The sequence below is a fragment of the Aythya ferina genome (assembly GCF_964211825.1).
Source record: "Aythya ferina genome assembly, chromosome: W".
In the NCBI taxonomy this organism is placed as follows: domain Eukaryota; kingdom Metazoa; phylum Chordata; class Aves; order Anseriformes; family Anatidae; genus Aythya; species Aythya ferina.
In genome coordinates this window covers 2,017,052-2,029,469 of record NC_140313.1, presented here as the reverse complement: position 1 = coordinate 2,029,469, position 12,418 = coordinate 2,017,052, and the positions used below count along the sequence as shown (strand labels likewise).

Below are 12,418 nucleotides of genomic sequence, written 5' to 3'. Positions count from 1 at the left end.
GGCAGAGTCAAAAATGCTGGTGCCCATTCGTAATCACAGAGGACTGAAATATCTCCTAACAGCACGCCCACGTGCTTTCGATCAGTATTCACATCATTTTCCCTAATTCGAAGGACATCAACTCTCAACTGCTCTGGCTGACCAGCGCCAGCGAAACCAATTAGCTGCTGTATCAAAAGTCCTTTCTGCCCTCTTGTTGACTGCGCTAATTGCGTTCCTAATTAGCGGGATGCAATTCCACCTTGGTGGGAGCTCCTCATCAGCGATGCGCTTGCTGGCAGGGAGGTGTTGAAGTCCTTGACAAGCGCAAGTGACTGCGCTCCCCCTTGCCTGCTCATCACGTTAGTGGGAATGCAAAGATAAATGCAGGGGGGAAAAAAAATCAGTCAAACCCCCATCAGACACCACAGCAAGCTCAGCACTGGCTAAATGATTTATCACACAGCATTAATTATTCCCGCAGGTTACCTGGAGTTTCTAGGAAGCCCTAATAACGCACAGCTTTTACCCTGGGAAAGCTGTAAGCTTCCTGAGGAAAAAAATCAAAGCTTTTGATTTGGGCATCGTTAAAGCCCAGTTTCAGCTTTAGAAGACTTGCATCTGCCCCCGTGGATGGGAAAAATGCACGTCTTGCCATCCTTGTATGAATTCATCACTGAGAGCCAGGGCAAGCCGCTGACAACTCTCAATTTCCCATTCTCATTTCCCATTTCTCTTATCCCGACGAGAACCAACTCCTGCTTGAAATGCTCCTAAAAAGCTCTTGTAGTGCAGGAGGGACAGCGAGCGTGGTCATCGATATGTGTAAAGCTGGTAATATTACTGATTGGGAAAAGCAGCAGCACCAAAAGCTTCAGCCAAGACCGCTGCCCCGACGGGCTGCACTTACCTGGCTGGCTTTCAGGATGTTGATCTGCTCCTCGTACACTGTGTCCCTGTTTTTCTCCAGAAATCCCTCGCACTGGTACTCCACCTAGCATGAGACAAAGGGAAAAAAAAAGCCCAGAGGTCGCAATCTGCCCACCCAAAACCCGACAGCGCAGCTGCAAGGCGCTCTGCCCACAGCCCACCTGAAAAACCCGAGGGCAGGGGAACGGACAGAACCTGAAGGTTGCTTTTTATTAAAGAAAATGGATCTGAATGACAACAAAATCCTCTGCACAAACACAGACTGCTTTAAGTCATCAAATTGCTCTGGATGCAGCTGCGCTTCCACTCAAGCCAGCAGTAGAAATGCAAGGATTATCAGTCCCTCAACAGGACGTTTCGTTTAAAAGGCTCCTTGCAAGTCAATCAATGAACCTGAAAAGATCTCCTAGCTGCGTTTCCCGTAGGTCTCTTGGTTTTCGGCTTGCAGAGGGTTGGGGGAACACAAAGGGTTTTGAGAAGGAAGAGGGAAACTTTTGTTTCCTTTTTAAAAAAAAAACAAAAACATTTTAAGTCAGCCGAAATAACTTATCACAAAGCTGACAGGCGACACCTGCAAAGAAATATTGGTTTTGAAGTGTATGTGTGCAAAATCACGTGTCTAAGGAAAGGAAAATAGGAGCCTTCATCATGAAAAGTGCCCCTCGCATCCCCGGTGACAGAGAAGCTCCTGCAAGGGATTGCGGCACCTGCACATCGCGTGGCTCCTCTGGCACGTCCCCAGGCTGCTCTTTCATTTCCCTTTCAGACAGAGGTGTGTTTGGATAACTCCCAGCTGCCAGGATTCTTCTTTGAGTGATTTAATATGCCTGGTTTTCAATATAGCTGGAGCCCGTGGATGAGACCCTAAAGCTTCAGCCCCCGGGATTTGGAGGTGCACAAGGAGCATCTTCTCCTCCAAAGGGTGGGACCTGCCACATGGGCACCTCTTGCACTCCTCCCCACCACCTTTCCCCTCTGCTCCCAGCTCCAGCTCTTCAAAAATAACTCCCCCTGCCAATATAATTGCAGCGAAGCTGCCCTAACAGGAACTCATTTCACTGCAGCGTTGAGAAAGGGGATTTTCCCCTCCTGGAGACAAATGCTTAGTGAGAGAGCTCAGAGGTTGAAGTCCTCCAAGCTGATCCAGATCAGCGGCGAGGTTACCAGCAACTGGGCATCCCTCTCACCAAAAAAAGAAAGCATCTTGCTGCTTCTGTAATTTTCTTCTTTCCAGGCGTGCCCTTCACATCCTGCACCCCAGCACCAGCGGTTACCTTATCTGCAAAGTGCAGGACGATGAAGGAGATGTTGGACATGCGGGGCTTCTGGAAGTGCTGGCTGCCCCCGTGCCGGTCGTACAGCTTCTGCGCCCAGTTCTGGTCGGTGCCTTTGGGAACCTGAACGGGGAGGGAAAGACCAAAATCTTTGACCCAAAAGCTACAGGGGGGCTTCGTCCCATCCCTCCTGCCCCCCGCATCGCTGCAAGAGCAGTATTCACACGTATTTTTAATAAAAATAAGGTCCCGCCACATTATTCATGTTAGAAAAAGCTGTCAGAAGAGAAGAGTCAGGCAACGTTTAAAATTGGATAGGACAAAGCTGATAAAACACAGAACAACTGCGCAGAGTCAGGAAAAGCTCTGATCATCCATCAGATCTTTATATGGACCTTTGTAAGAAAAATGACCAAGGAAATAGGAGCAGCAAGCAAGAAGGACAACTGGAGGCAGATGATGAATATTTCCTTATGCTTCTCTGAAGCCCAGACCTGCCAGAAGGGGACCCAGGAACAAGCTGTTCCTGCCCACTCCATCAGCGAGAAATGACATCCCAGAACTATTTTCATACTTCCCAGTTGTAAACGTAGCCAATTGTTATGTATAGATCACATATAAATATTAAAAAGCATTTATTTATGCAATTATGCGCGTTTTAGTGATACAAAGTTGATGTGCATATTTAAACTACGCAGCTATATAAATGCAGATTTTTTTATTTCTTTATCTTTAGCATATTTATATGCATTATAATTGATGCAAACACCCTCTCTGGAGTATTTATTAGGCTCTCTGGGACCAAGCCACGGGTGCAGTGCGGGAATATCGCAGCCACCTGAGCTGCCAGGCTCTGTGGAAAGCAGATTTACCTTGCTCCAGCTCTCTTCCAGGCCAGCCACTCTGCTGAGAAACCTGCTTATCTCAGAGACGAACTTCAAAAGCTTCCCTCCTGCCTCCTGGAAAGAGGGTTTCACCGCTTCCACGCCACTCCCTGCTCACCGTTGTGCAGCCTGGGTATTTTTAGCTGCCTGAGAAGCACCTGATAGGGGCCGAATCCTGGCCAACATCACCTCCCGTCCTCATACACCATCCTCCGAGCTGCCAGGAGCTGGTGCAACCCACCCCAAACCTAGCCATTGAAGCCAGGGGCAGTGCCTAGGCTCGAGCCTGACCCCTTATTTTCAGAGGCATCCCATGGTTAAGAACCTACCCTGACCACGAGGCAGCTGAGGAGGTGTTTGGAGCTGCTTTGACTGCAAGGTGAGATTCCCACCACTACCACCTCCAGCAGGAGGACCAGATAAGCACTGGAGGTCCATTAAACAACATTTAAGTCCCACTCTTAAACCACAAATTCTTTAAATTTTTGTTTTTATCACTTCGACATATGTTAAATCCTGGAAAGAGCCTCCCTCCGTGCTCCGGAGCCACGTGTATCTGCTCGTGGAGCAGAAATCCCCCCCGGATCAAACCGCCTGGTGGGGAAAGGCGACGTGCTGGTTTCTGATGTTCAAGAACCTAACGAGGCAAGACAAGGAAAACGCATTTGCTCAGATCCCCGAGTTCACAGCAGCGCGGAGAGACAAGCAGGGCTGATAGCTGGTCCATTAGAAGCAGCCTTCATGCTTCTAACACTCGACAGAAGGACACGGGGAAGGTTAAAGATCATCTTTTGAGCAGAATTAGAAGACGCATTTGGGACGTCAACAGCATAATGCGATGGCAACGTGCCACAAAACACAAAAAGGGAGCTACAAGGGAGTTTGAGAACACGCAGGAGCTCACGGCTTTGGTTAGACGCGTCCTCCTCTAGCAGCCTCAGGGTCACACCACAGCTCAGCAGAAAGAATTTCACTGAGATTCATCATAAATACCAGGATGCAGACATCAGGATTGACACGTCAACCTTCCCAACCAGCCTGCTCCTGATCAAACCCCTTTAAATGGGGTCATGCTAACAGAATTTTTATCCGTGATTTTTTTTCCATTCCCATCCCAACAGGATAGATAAAAGCAAGAAAGTAGGGGGACACCTTCCAGAGAAACCTGGCTACCCACGGCAACTCCAAACAGCACTTGAATGAAATCTGGGAAGCGTGTGGAGGATGGATAGCACTCACAGCAAGGGGTTTCTTGCTCTTCTTAGCTTGAAAAGCAATAAACTTCATCCAGCTTTGATGCAGAGACCCTGCTGCATTTCTTAGAGAATTTTATATTTCCTCCAAGGATAAGTTAAGTCTCTTGAAAATGAGTCCAGACACAGCTCCTCCTCTCCAGGGCACTGAAGTCACTCTTCACATGATCCCTCCAACCTCAAAGCCTTCAAAGTCTTCCTGGGGAGTCCGCTGTCCTCTCCAAAGTCAGCACAGCGAGGACAACCAGGCACTAAAGCTGTCCCAGATATCCAGAGCAAGTCTTCTACATGCCTTCCTAACTCAAAAAAAGCAAAACCAAGAGCTCCTAAAAGCACCAGATCCAGGCAAGTGACTCTCCAGTGCATAAAATTGGCACAAGACTCTTTGAGGACTCCAAAGTTGCTTAACAGAGGAAAAAGGGTCACAATTTCATGGAGAAATAAGGCTTCCTGGGCAGACCATGGATATAACTGCCAGGGGAGGTTTAGGTTGGATATTAGGAAGAACTTCTTTACCGAAAGGGCTGTGAGGCATTGGGATGGGCTGCCCAGGGAAGTGGTGGAGTCACCATCCCTGGAGGTCTTTAAAAGACGTTTAGATGTAGAGCTTAGGGATATGGTTTAGTGGGGACTGTTAGTGTTAGGTCAGAGGTTGGACTGGGTGATCTTGGAGGTCTCTTCCAACCTAGACGATTCTGTGATAACTAGAGGTTGCACCAAATGATCTCCAGATGCCACCTCCAACACCAATAACTCTACAACAACTTCCAACTCATAAGACCACAACGTTGTCTCTAAAAAAAAAAAAAAAAAACAACAAAAAAAAAAACCCTAAACACTACATATATTAAAGCCCTCTGTTTTTACAGAGCCAGAGGGTTTTATCGGGTCCTTTCATGAGATAAGTTGAGTCCCTGTAACTCCAATTATGATTCGAGAGCCTTCTCTTTTCTTGCTGATTACCATTTCTATTGTTCCTGGGTCCCTTCTCCAGACGGTGACAAGTCTCTCATTACCCATCAAAGGTCTAGGACCTTTGTCAGCTGAACTTCTTCAGCACAGAGCCAGCCACCCCCTCTCTAACCTCCCATTAAAAATAAATACCCAAAAATCCATACAGCAAAGCAAGAACTCTAGCGACAAACCCTCCGCCTTTTGCGCTAATGCTTCATTATGTTACCAGGACTCCCCTCGATGCCATTTCGGTCCCGGAGTACATTTACAGGCTGCTGTACGTGCTTAACGAGGTGACTTGCAATTATCCTAATTGTAGCGCTGCCCCCGTCTCTCTGCAGGGCTGCGGCAGAAGCTGCCGGGCTCCTTCGCGACGGCACGGCGAGCCCACGGAAAGGTGAAGCGGTGCTGTGGGGGTGAAGGTTTCCATCTAGAAACCAGTGCTTTTGGTTGACAGCTTGTTGAAATTTTTATAAAGCTGGAGAAGGGTTGAGGGTTATTATAAAAGAGCCGATTAGAGGGCCCGTAATAAGTGCCTGTGACTAATTGCAGCATAACCCGGTGACAGGTAAATACCAAGATAATTGGAGTTTGATCTTGGGAGTGAGGAAGGGGGGGGGGTGTGGATGATGTGTTTCACATGTTTTTGGTCAAAAAGGCACATGTGAAAGAAGTGATAGGCAGATTTTACAGCAAAGTTGCCCGTGTTACTGCCATTGCATAGAAATTGCTGCAACACCACAAGCAACTTCAGAGAGCTGAAGAAGAAGCCTATGCAGCAGGACTCCTACAGGTTGTCCCAGGTCCCGTTTTTCTACCCCAAAGGAGCACAGAGGACATGCATTTTCCTTCTTCTGCAAAACGGACACATCATCACCTTCAGCAAGTCGCTGTTAAGTAGCTGATGTCCCTCAAGGACACATGGTTAACCAAACAGAAGACCCAGGTGCACTTTGCCCATGCACCAAGGGCCACAGAAACACAAATTCCAGAGTCTGAAGTCTAAATACCATTGCCTTTACCCAAATAGCTGTCACGAGAAAACTCGATTTTCCCTTGGGACAAGACAAACGTCGAGGCAAGGAGGAACTCCAGCTCCTGAACAACACCGAGGGAATAAAGAGTTGCAAGCAAGGGCTGTCCCTGGGCCAGGAGCACGAGCCCTGGCATCACACGGTGAGATCAGGCACCCAGGTTAACCAAATGGTGCTAAAGCAAAGCAAATGCCAACAGCCTACCCAAGCCATGAACGCTTGAACACGTTCACACTTTGTAAAATACCATAGGTAAAGCCCTTCTTTAATAACATCTTATAAAAATAAAGAGGATTCGTCCTCTCTACCTTGCACTCTTCATCCAGTAGGTCCAAGATCCCAAGCTTTGCCTCTATGAGGTCTATGCAGGGCTGGTTATCGTAGAAGTCGATGAGAGTCCAAGGGATTCCCTCCTTCATGTACTCCTCTTGTTCCAGCTTGAACACGTGCTGAGGTTGGACAAACCACAGAGTTAGTGACCGTGACCCCAGCCCCTTCCCCCTTTGCCCATTTGTCCCCATCTGAGCAAAGCTTTCCTTCAGTGCTTTAACAACTCATAGAAACCAGCTTCTGGCAAGGAAAACCTAAGTATTATGCTAGGAAACCATGAGGCAGGAAGAAAAAAAGCACTTTTTTCAGTTGAAAACTACTGAAACTCTCAGTACACTCAGGTGGAAGCCATATATTGGTATGGCATTGAAATACAAATGTTGGGCTTCTCAAAATCCCTCTCTCCTGGTGCTCCACTGATGAAACCAGTGACCAGCAGCAGATTCACAAGCTGGGACCAAGCCAGGGCTGAGCACTTGTGCCCTGATGCGTGACCAGAGTTTCCCAAAATGTACCCATCGTCCTAGAGGAGATATCAGCATCGGTATCTGACTGTCTCAGGAACATTTCCACTGCAGATTATTTAAAAAAAAAAAATCAAATCTTTGCCTGGTTTATACATCTCAGACCTCTGCCCAAGCAGATAATTTGTCTGTGGCTATTTCTGAGATACTCTAAGCACATTTAAAAAAAAAAAAAAATCAAACGCATTTTTTCTTCAAAGATAGCTTTTTAAAATCTCTTCAAACATATCATCTCTGAGTTTGAATTTATAAGCTTCAGAAGTGATCATTGGACATACTAAGAAAGATATGAATAGTGCAAATACAATCCCTAATTTACTTCTCATTTTTAGGAGCAGTGATCTGATGCATTAGATATCTCAAAAAATGTTCATGTCTGTGCATATGATACAGGTCCAAACGCCAAACTACCCCCATAGCTGCTCAAACTTAACAAGTTTTGCCTCATATCCTGAAAATAACAGTAATTTTTTTTCCCTGCTTACAGCAAAAGCAGATGACAACCCCTTAATGGATTTATTTTCAGTGCAGGTAGGTGCTTGTATCTAATAAAACAGAAGAATCTCAGGGGGTTTTGTGTCACGAGAAAAATGGGAAGTGTGTCCGGTCCTAGAGTCTCAGAGTTTTAGTTGCAGTGGTTTAAGAGACACTTCATGGGACGGTTTCTACTGGAAATCCAGACTTGGCACAAGACCAAAAATATTTAGCACAGGTGAGGACTGAAACTACGCAAAAATAAATAAATGAATAAGGGGGAAAAGCACAAGCTTTCTGTCTGTTCAAAAACCAGCGGAGCTCTGCAAAAGCCACTTACAAGTCTGCTACCAGTATCCATCTTATAAACCAACCAAGCATCGTTTTCGACTTGATCTGAATATTTAGTGCAATTCCTTAGAATAATCATTGCCCAGGAGATGGTATCGCAGGGACCGCACGCATGCTGGCCATGAATTCTTGTCAGGCTGCAGATAAATGCCATTAAGTGGAAGCCAGCCGTGCCTTGATGAATTTTCTGCTAAGTTCTGTGGAAGGTTTCCAAGCCGACCTTACCGAGTTGAACTGCTGCTGGAGCTTCTCGTTGGCGTAGTTGATACAGAACTGTTCGAAGCTATTCACTTCAAAAGTTTCAAACCTGCAAAGCAATGAATAAATCAGCAGGAAGCACTGCTTCATCTAAAAATCTACTTTACTCTGCAACAGCATCATCTGTGTGACAGGGAAGGCCGGTTAGCCACCCGTCTCTTCACGTCGCTCGCATCCCAGATCTACATTTTAGTTCTCGTTCCCCAAAATATCGCCACAACTCAAGGGATTCAAGAGGTTTAAGGGTGTATCAGATATTTGGTACAATCATAGCCTCTTGCCCATCAGGCAGCAGTGCTGAAGGAGGTAAGAAATCTAACAGCATCTCTTGGGAAAAATAATATTAAATATCAAGTCCAAATATATTTCCTGCAAAAGCGACAGAGTGGCTGCTATTTTAAGGGAGCCAACACATTATTTTCCGTGTAATTCAATGGAGCACAGGAGATATTAAATTCATAATTACAGCCTCAGCGTTGCAGCCCTGGTAGCACAAACACTGGATACGTGTGAGCAAAAGACCCCTCAAAGGCAGACCTGGAGCTTCCAGCTCCAGCTCCAACATGTTCTTCACAGGGCAGCTTGGGGGAGCTGGGCTTGCTCTGATAAAAGGGCATTTTTCAGCTACCACGGGGAATTATGTTATTTCTAAGGCGCAGTGGGGAGGAGAGAGAGGGGAGGTCTTTGAAAAATGCCTGTAGGGATTAACCTAAGGGAAAAAGTGGCAAAGCTCTCCGTGCTAAATGAATAAGCTGCTGCAGTGATTAATGTGCTGCGAAGTAATTGCTCAGGTAATAGGTGCTGTAAGAGCCAGAAAAAAAAGAAGTCTTAAAAGCACTGAATTAAGCCCTTTTTTCCCTCAAAAAATAAACGGTGGCTAGTACTTTCCAGGGCCAAGACCTGCTATCCCCACGAAGCAATTATCAAACAGTCATTGCCAGGTGTAACGTCCATAAAATGCATCAGCCCTTGGAGAAATGAAGTGCAAAAAAAAGGAGAAAGGAGCAGGGTTGGTTTTTTTTTTTTTTTTTTTTTTTTTAAGGTTGAACTCCCCATCCCAAAAGCCAGCAACTGTAGAAACCCTATGTGGTATTTCATGCAGAGGAATTCCAGTAACTCAACTGGTATTGCAGCCACAGAAGCTTTCTGTAGGTGGCCCAGAACCCCTTGGGCAGGATTTCGTTGGGAATTTCAGGTTTACCTGGGTCTGACAGACTGTACGAGGAGTCTGCAATTAGGTGATGTGGGGTTGAGAAAGCACGGCAACGGGTCAGGGAGCAGTTCCTGGAGTGGCTACAGCTTGTCCATCCCACCCCACCTCCAAAATAGGGGTAACCAAGCATCTCGGTATGTTAAGGGATCACAGTGGGTCACTACTGTCCCACTGCTCCCTTTTCATTGCTCCCCAAAGGGACAGAAAGGGGACAAGGTTGAAGAGGGAATAAACCCAGGAGGCCTCTTTCCTTGTGCACCCCACAACTGGAAAGTCCCCGTCTCCCCACAGCGACCCCAGCACAGGAGCCTGTCTGTCCCCACATCTTCACCTTCAGCCCAGCTCTTCTTTAGGCTTGAACATCATTGAATGGTGCAGGAGAGAAATCCTGAAAGCCAGTGCTGAAGGAGGTCTGAACACCCACTTTTGGGGTCAGGGTTGCACAATCTAAAGCAGAAACAGGTGAAACTGCCAACTGCACTTCACGACTGTGCTTTTTTCCACCCCTTTCTATTATTCTTATCCCCTCCTGCAAGCCAAGGTCGAGGATGCTCTGCCAGAAGGGTGAAACATATCAAAGGGTGCTCATTTTGGGGCCTCAGAAGCGGAAAGCAGGCCTACCCATAGATGTCGAGCACGCCGATGAAGGAGTGCTGCTTGACGGTGGTGTGCAGGGCCTTGTTGATGTGCTGCACGATCCAGCCGAAGAGCTGGGCGTAGATGTGCTTGGCCAGGGCGTTCCTGGCGTTGACCACCTGCTGCACGGACATGCTCTTCACGTAGGTCTCGGCCGTGGTGACCAGCTTGCGGTGGCAAAGCCAGTGCTGCATCTGGCCCTGCTCCACGCCCAGCAAGCCGCAGAAGTGGTTCAAGTGCTCGTCTTCGCTCTGCGGGCAAGCAGAAGGCAAGAGGAGCGGGGGCTGACTCTTCCAACCCAAGATTTGGAGAGGAGAGGCCACCCTCTGCCCACCGTACCACCCACATGCGCCTCCCAACCCAAAAACCATCCTTCAGCAAGCCCCCGATAGGCCTTAGGCACATAATACCTCTTACGGATTAACTCAATTTTTGAATAACAAACCTGCAAAATTGGCATTACCAGAAGGCACCGTTTTACATGATCAATGAAATGAAAAGCAAACAATTTTCTCCAGTGCATTCTATTTTTTTCCCCCCAATAAAGCACGGCGGTGGGGAGGCTTTATTATGCTAAGGCGGCACTTTTGGACAAGGAGAAATCAATTTCCCTCTAACTCGGTGTAATAATATCTATCAAAAGAAAAGCAATTATTTCCCGTTAGATACTTGTTTGTACGGAAGGGTTTGAGAATGGGGAGCAAAATGCATTTTAAAATACCTCTGGGGTGTTTTTTTGCTGCGATACATTTTGGACCCCGGATTCCAAGTCATAACAGGGTTCATTTAATACCACACAGTTCCATCTGAAGGCAATTAAACACCATGAACTCCATTACACAACTCAACCTCGTTGGAGCAGGCCAGTTTTACATATCCATACGACTAAATACCAGGCAAATTACCCCCAGCATCCCGCTAATTGCACGCCGCATTATCTCAAGGGTAACGCTAAAACGTGTGCAGAGCCCATTTAAATACTTTAATTAGGAACAAACGACCCAGTCTGGGATGCAATGATAATTGATAGGACAGTGCTCTCCGTATCATCTCTTTATTTATTTATTTTTAACCCTGAGCCAACACACAGAAAGGGAAAAATCCCTGCTAAGGCATCTTTAAACTTATTTATTCTTGCTAATTAACTGAAATACTTGGCAGCTTGTGCCACCCTCCCTTGAGTCCTGGATCCTGGTGGCTTTGCCAGTAGCAACGTGGTTGTAGGAAATTGATTTTTCCTTCCCAGTATGGCATGCACCAAGACTTTTAAGAAAGCCAAAAAGCGGATTTGGGACATACCGAGGCAAACAGCCTTTGTATTGCTTATGGGCAGGCTAAAGAGGAGAAATGAGGCACCATTTCCCAAGAAAAAACGGATCAGCCAGGAAATAATGCCAGGAGGAAAAGGACTGGTGACAAAAGGGCACAGCACACCCGGCACGGGCTGACGGACGAGCACACAAAGCTCCCCACTCCCACTGGTGACCTACCGACATGCTACAGGCCTCGCCGTCCCGCTCCGACTGAATTTCCAAATTTCCTAGGTGCAGGATGGCAGCGATTATCCTAAAAATGGCCATCTGGTGAGACTCCTTCACTCCTAGGGGAGCAATCGACAGCTGGTTTTCACGACAAAATGACACGAACTGCAATTTTCCGTTCATTTTGAAGCCCTCGTGGTGCTTTATTCCTGCCTGGGCTACTGATTTTGTGTCCCAACAAACTCATCCTCACCCCATGGCTCCGAAACAACAGCTCAGATGCCAGAGGAGCCCCTCGCGTGCTGTTATTTCTTTACAGAAACGGTTGTATCAAAGCATTTTGGCCACTGTTGTGAACGTGCACAAAGCCAAAGATGCTGCTTGGCGTTAATTAACTGGAGGTGAGCCAGGCTGGGGCAGAGACAAGCCCCCAAATCTGAGATTTTGGCAACACCTTCAGGAGTGGATCAAACAAAAGGTGGAGAAGATGGATTTTTTTCAGGCAAAATACTGAGACTGCTGCTGGGAAGCCTTCAAGCAGCCCCTTACCGAGCAGGGTGAAGGCGTGCCTGGTTTTCTCCAAGTCATCAGCATCGTCCACGCCGTCGATAGATGTGCTGCCTCCCTGAGAAGTGTAGAAAAAGTCTTCAGCACAGGCTGAAAGAGAAGAAATGAAAAAGCCTCAGCAAGCAGCACTCGCCCACCGCAGCTGCTTTGCCTCATCCCCAGCCTGCTGGATCAAAGCTTTCATCTGACTTAGGAGCTGCCTACCTTTATCTCCTGCTTTTGATATATATTTTTAAATAGTTTTAAATATTTTTACCTACTCGTGACAGCTTCAAG

General features: G+C 47.0%; 1 protein-coding gene across 2 annotated transcripts in view; it reads right to left on the bottom strand.

Moving 5' to 3' along the window:
- The window catches only part of LOC311426245 (unconventional myosin-Vb-like), a 72,574-nt gene that overhangs the window by 42,010 nt on the left and 18,146 nt on the right, over positions 1-12,418 (bottom strand). For both annotated transcript variants that reach the window (XM_084502448.1, XM_084502447.1), the window contains exons 8-14: positions 12,125-12,232; positions 11,585-11,694; positions 10,080-10,345; positions 8,213-8,294; positions 6,617-6,757; positions 2,184-2,306; positions 890-973 (exon numbers count right to left, since the gene is read on the bottom strand). In XM_084502448.1, coding sequence (XP_084358574.1) covers positions 890-973; positions 2,184-2,306; positions 6,617-6,757; positions 8,213-8,294; positions 10,080-10,345; positions 11,585-11,694; positions 12,125-12,232 — 914 coding nt within the window. The remainder of the gene's footprint in view (positions 1-889; positions 974-2,183; positions 2,307-6,616; positions 6,758-8,212; positions 8,295-10,079; positions 10,346-11,584; positions 11,695-12,124; positions 12,233-12,418) is intronic.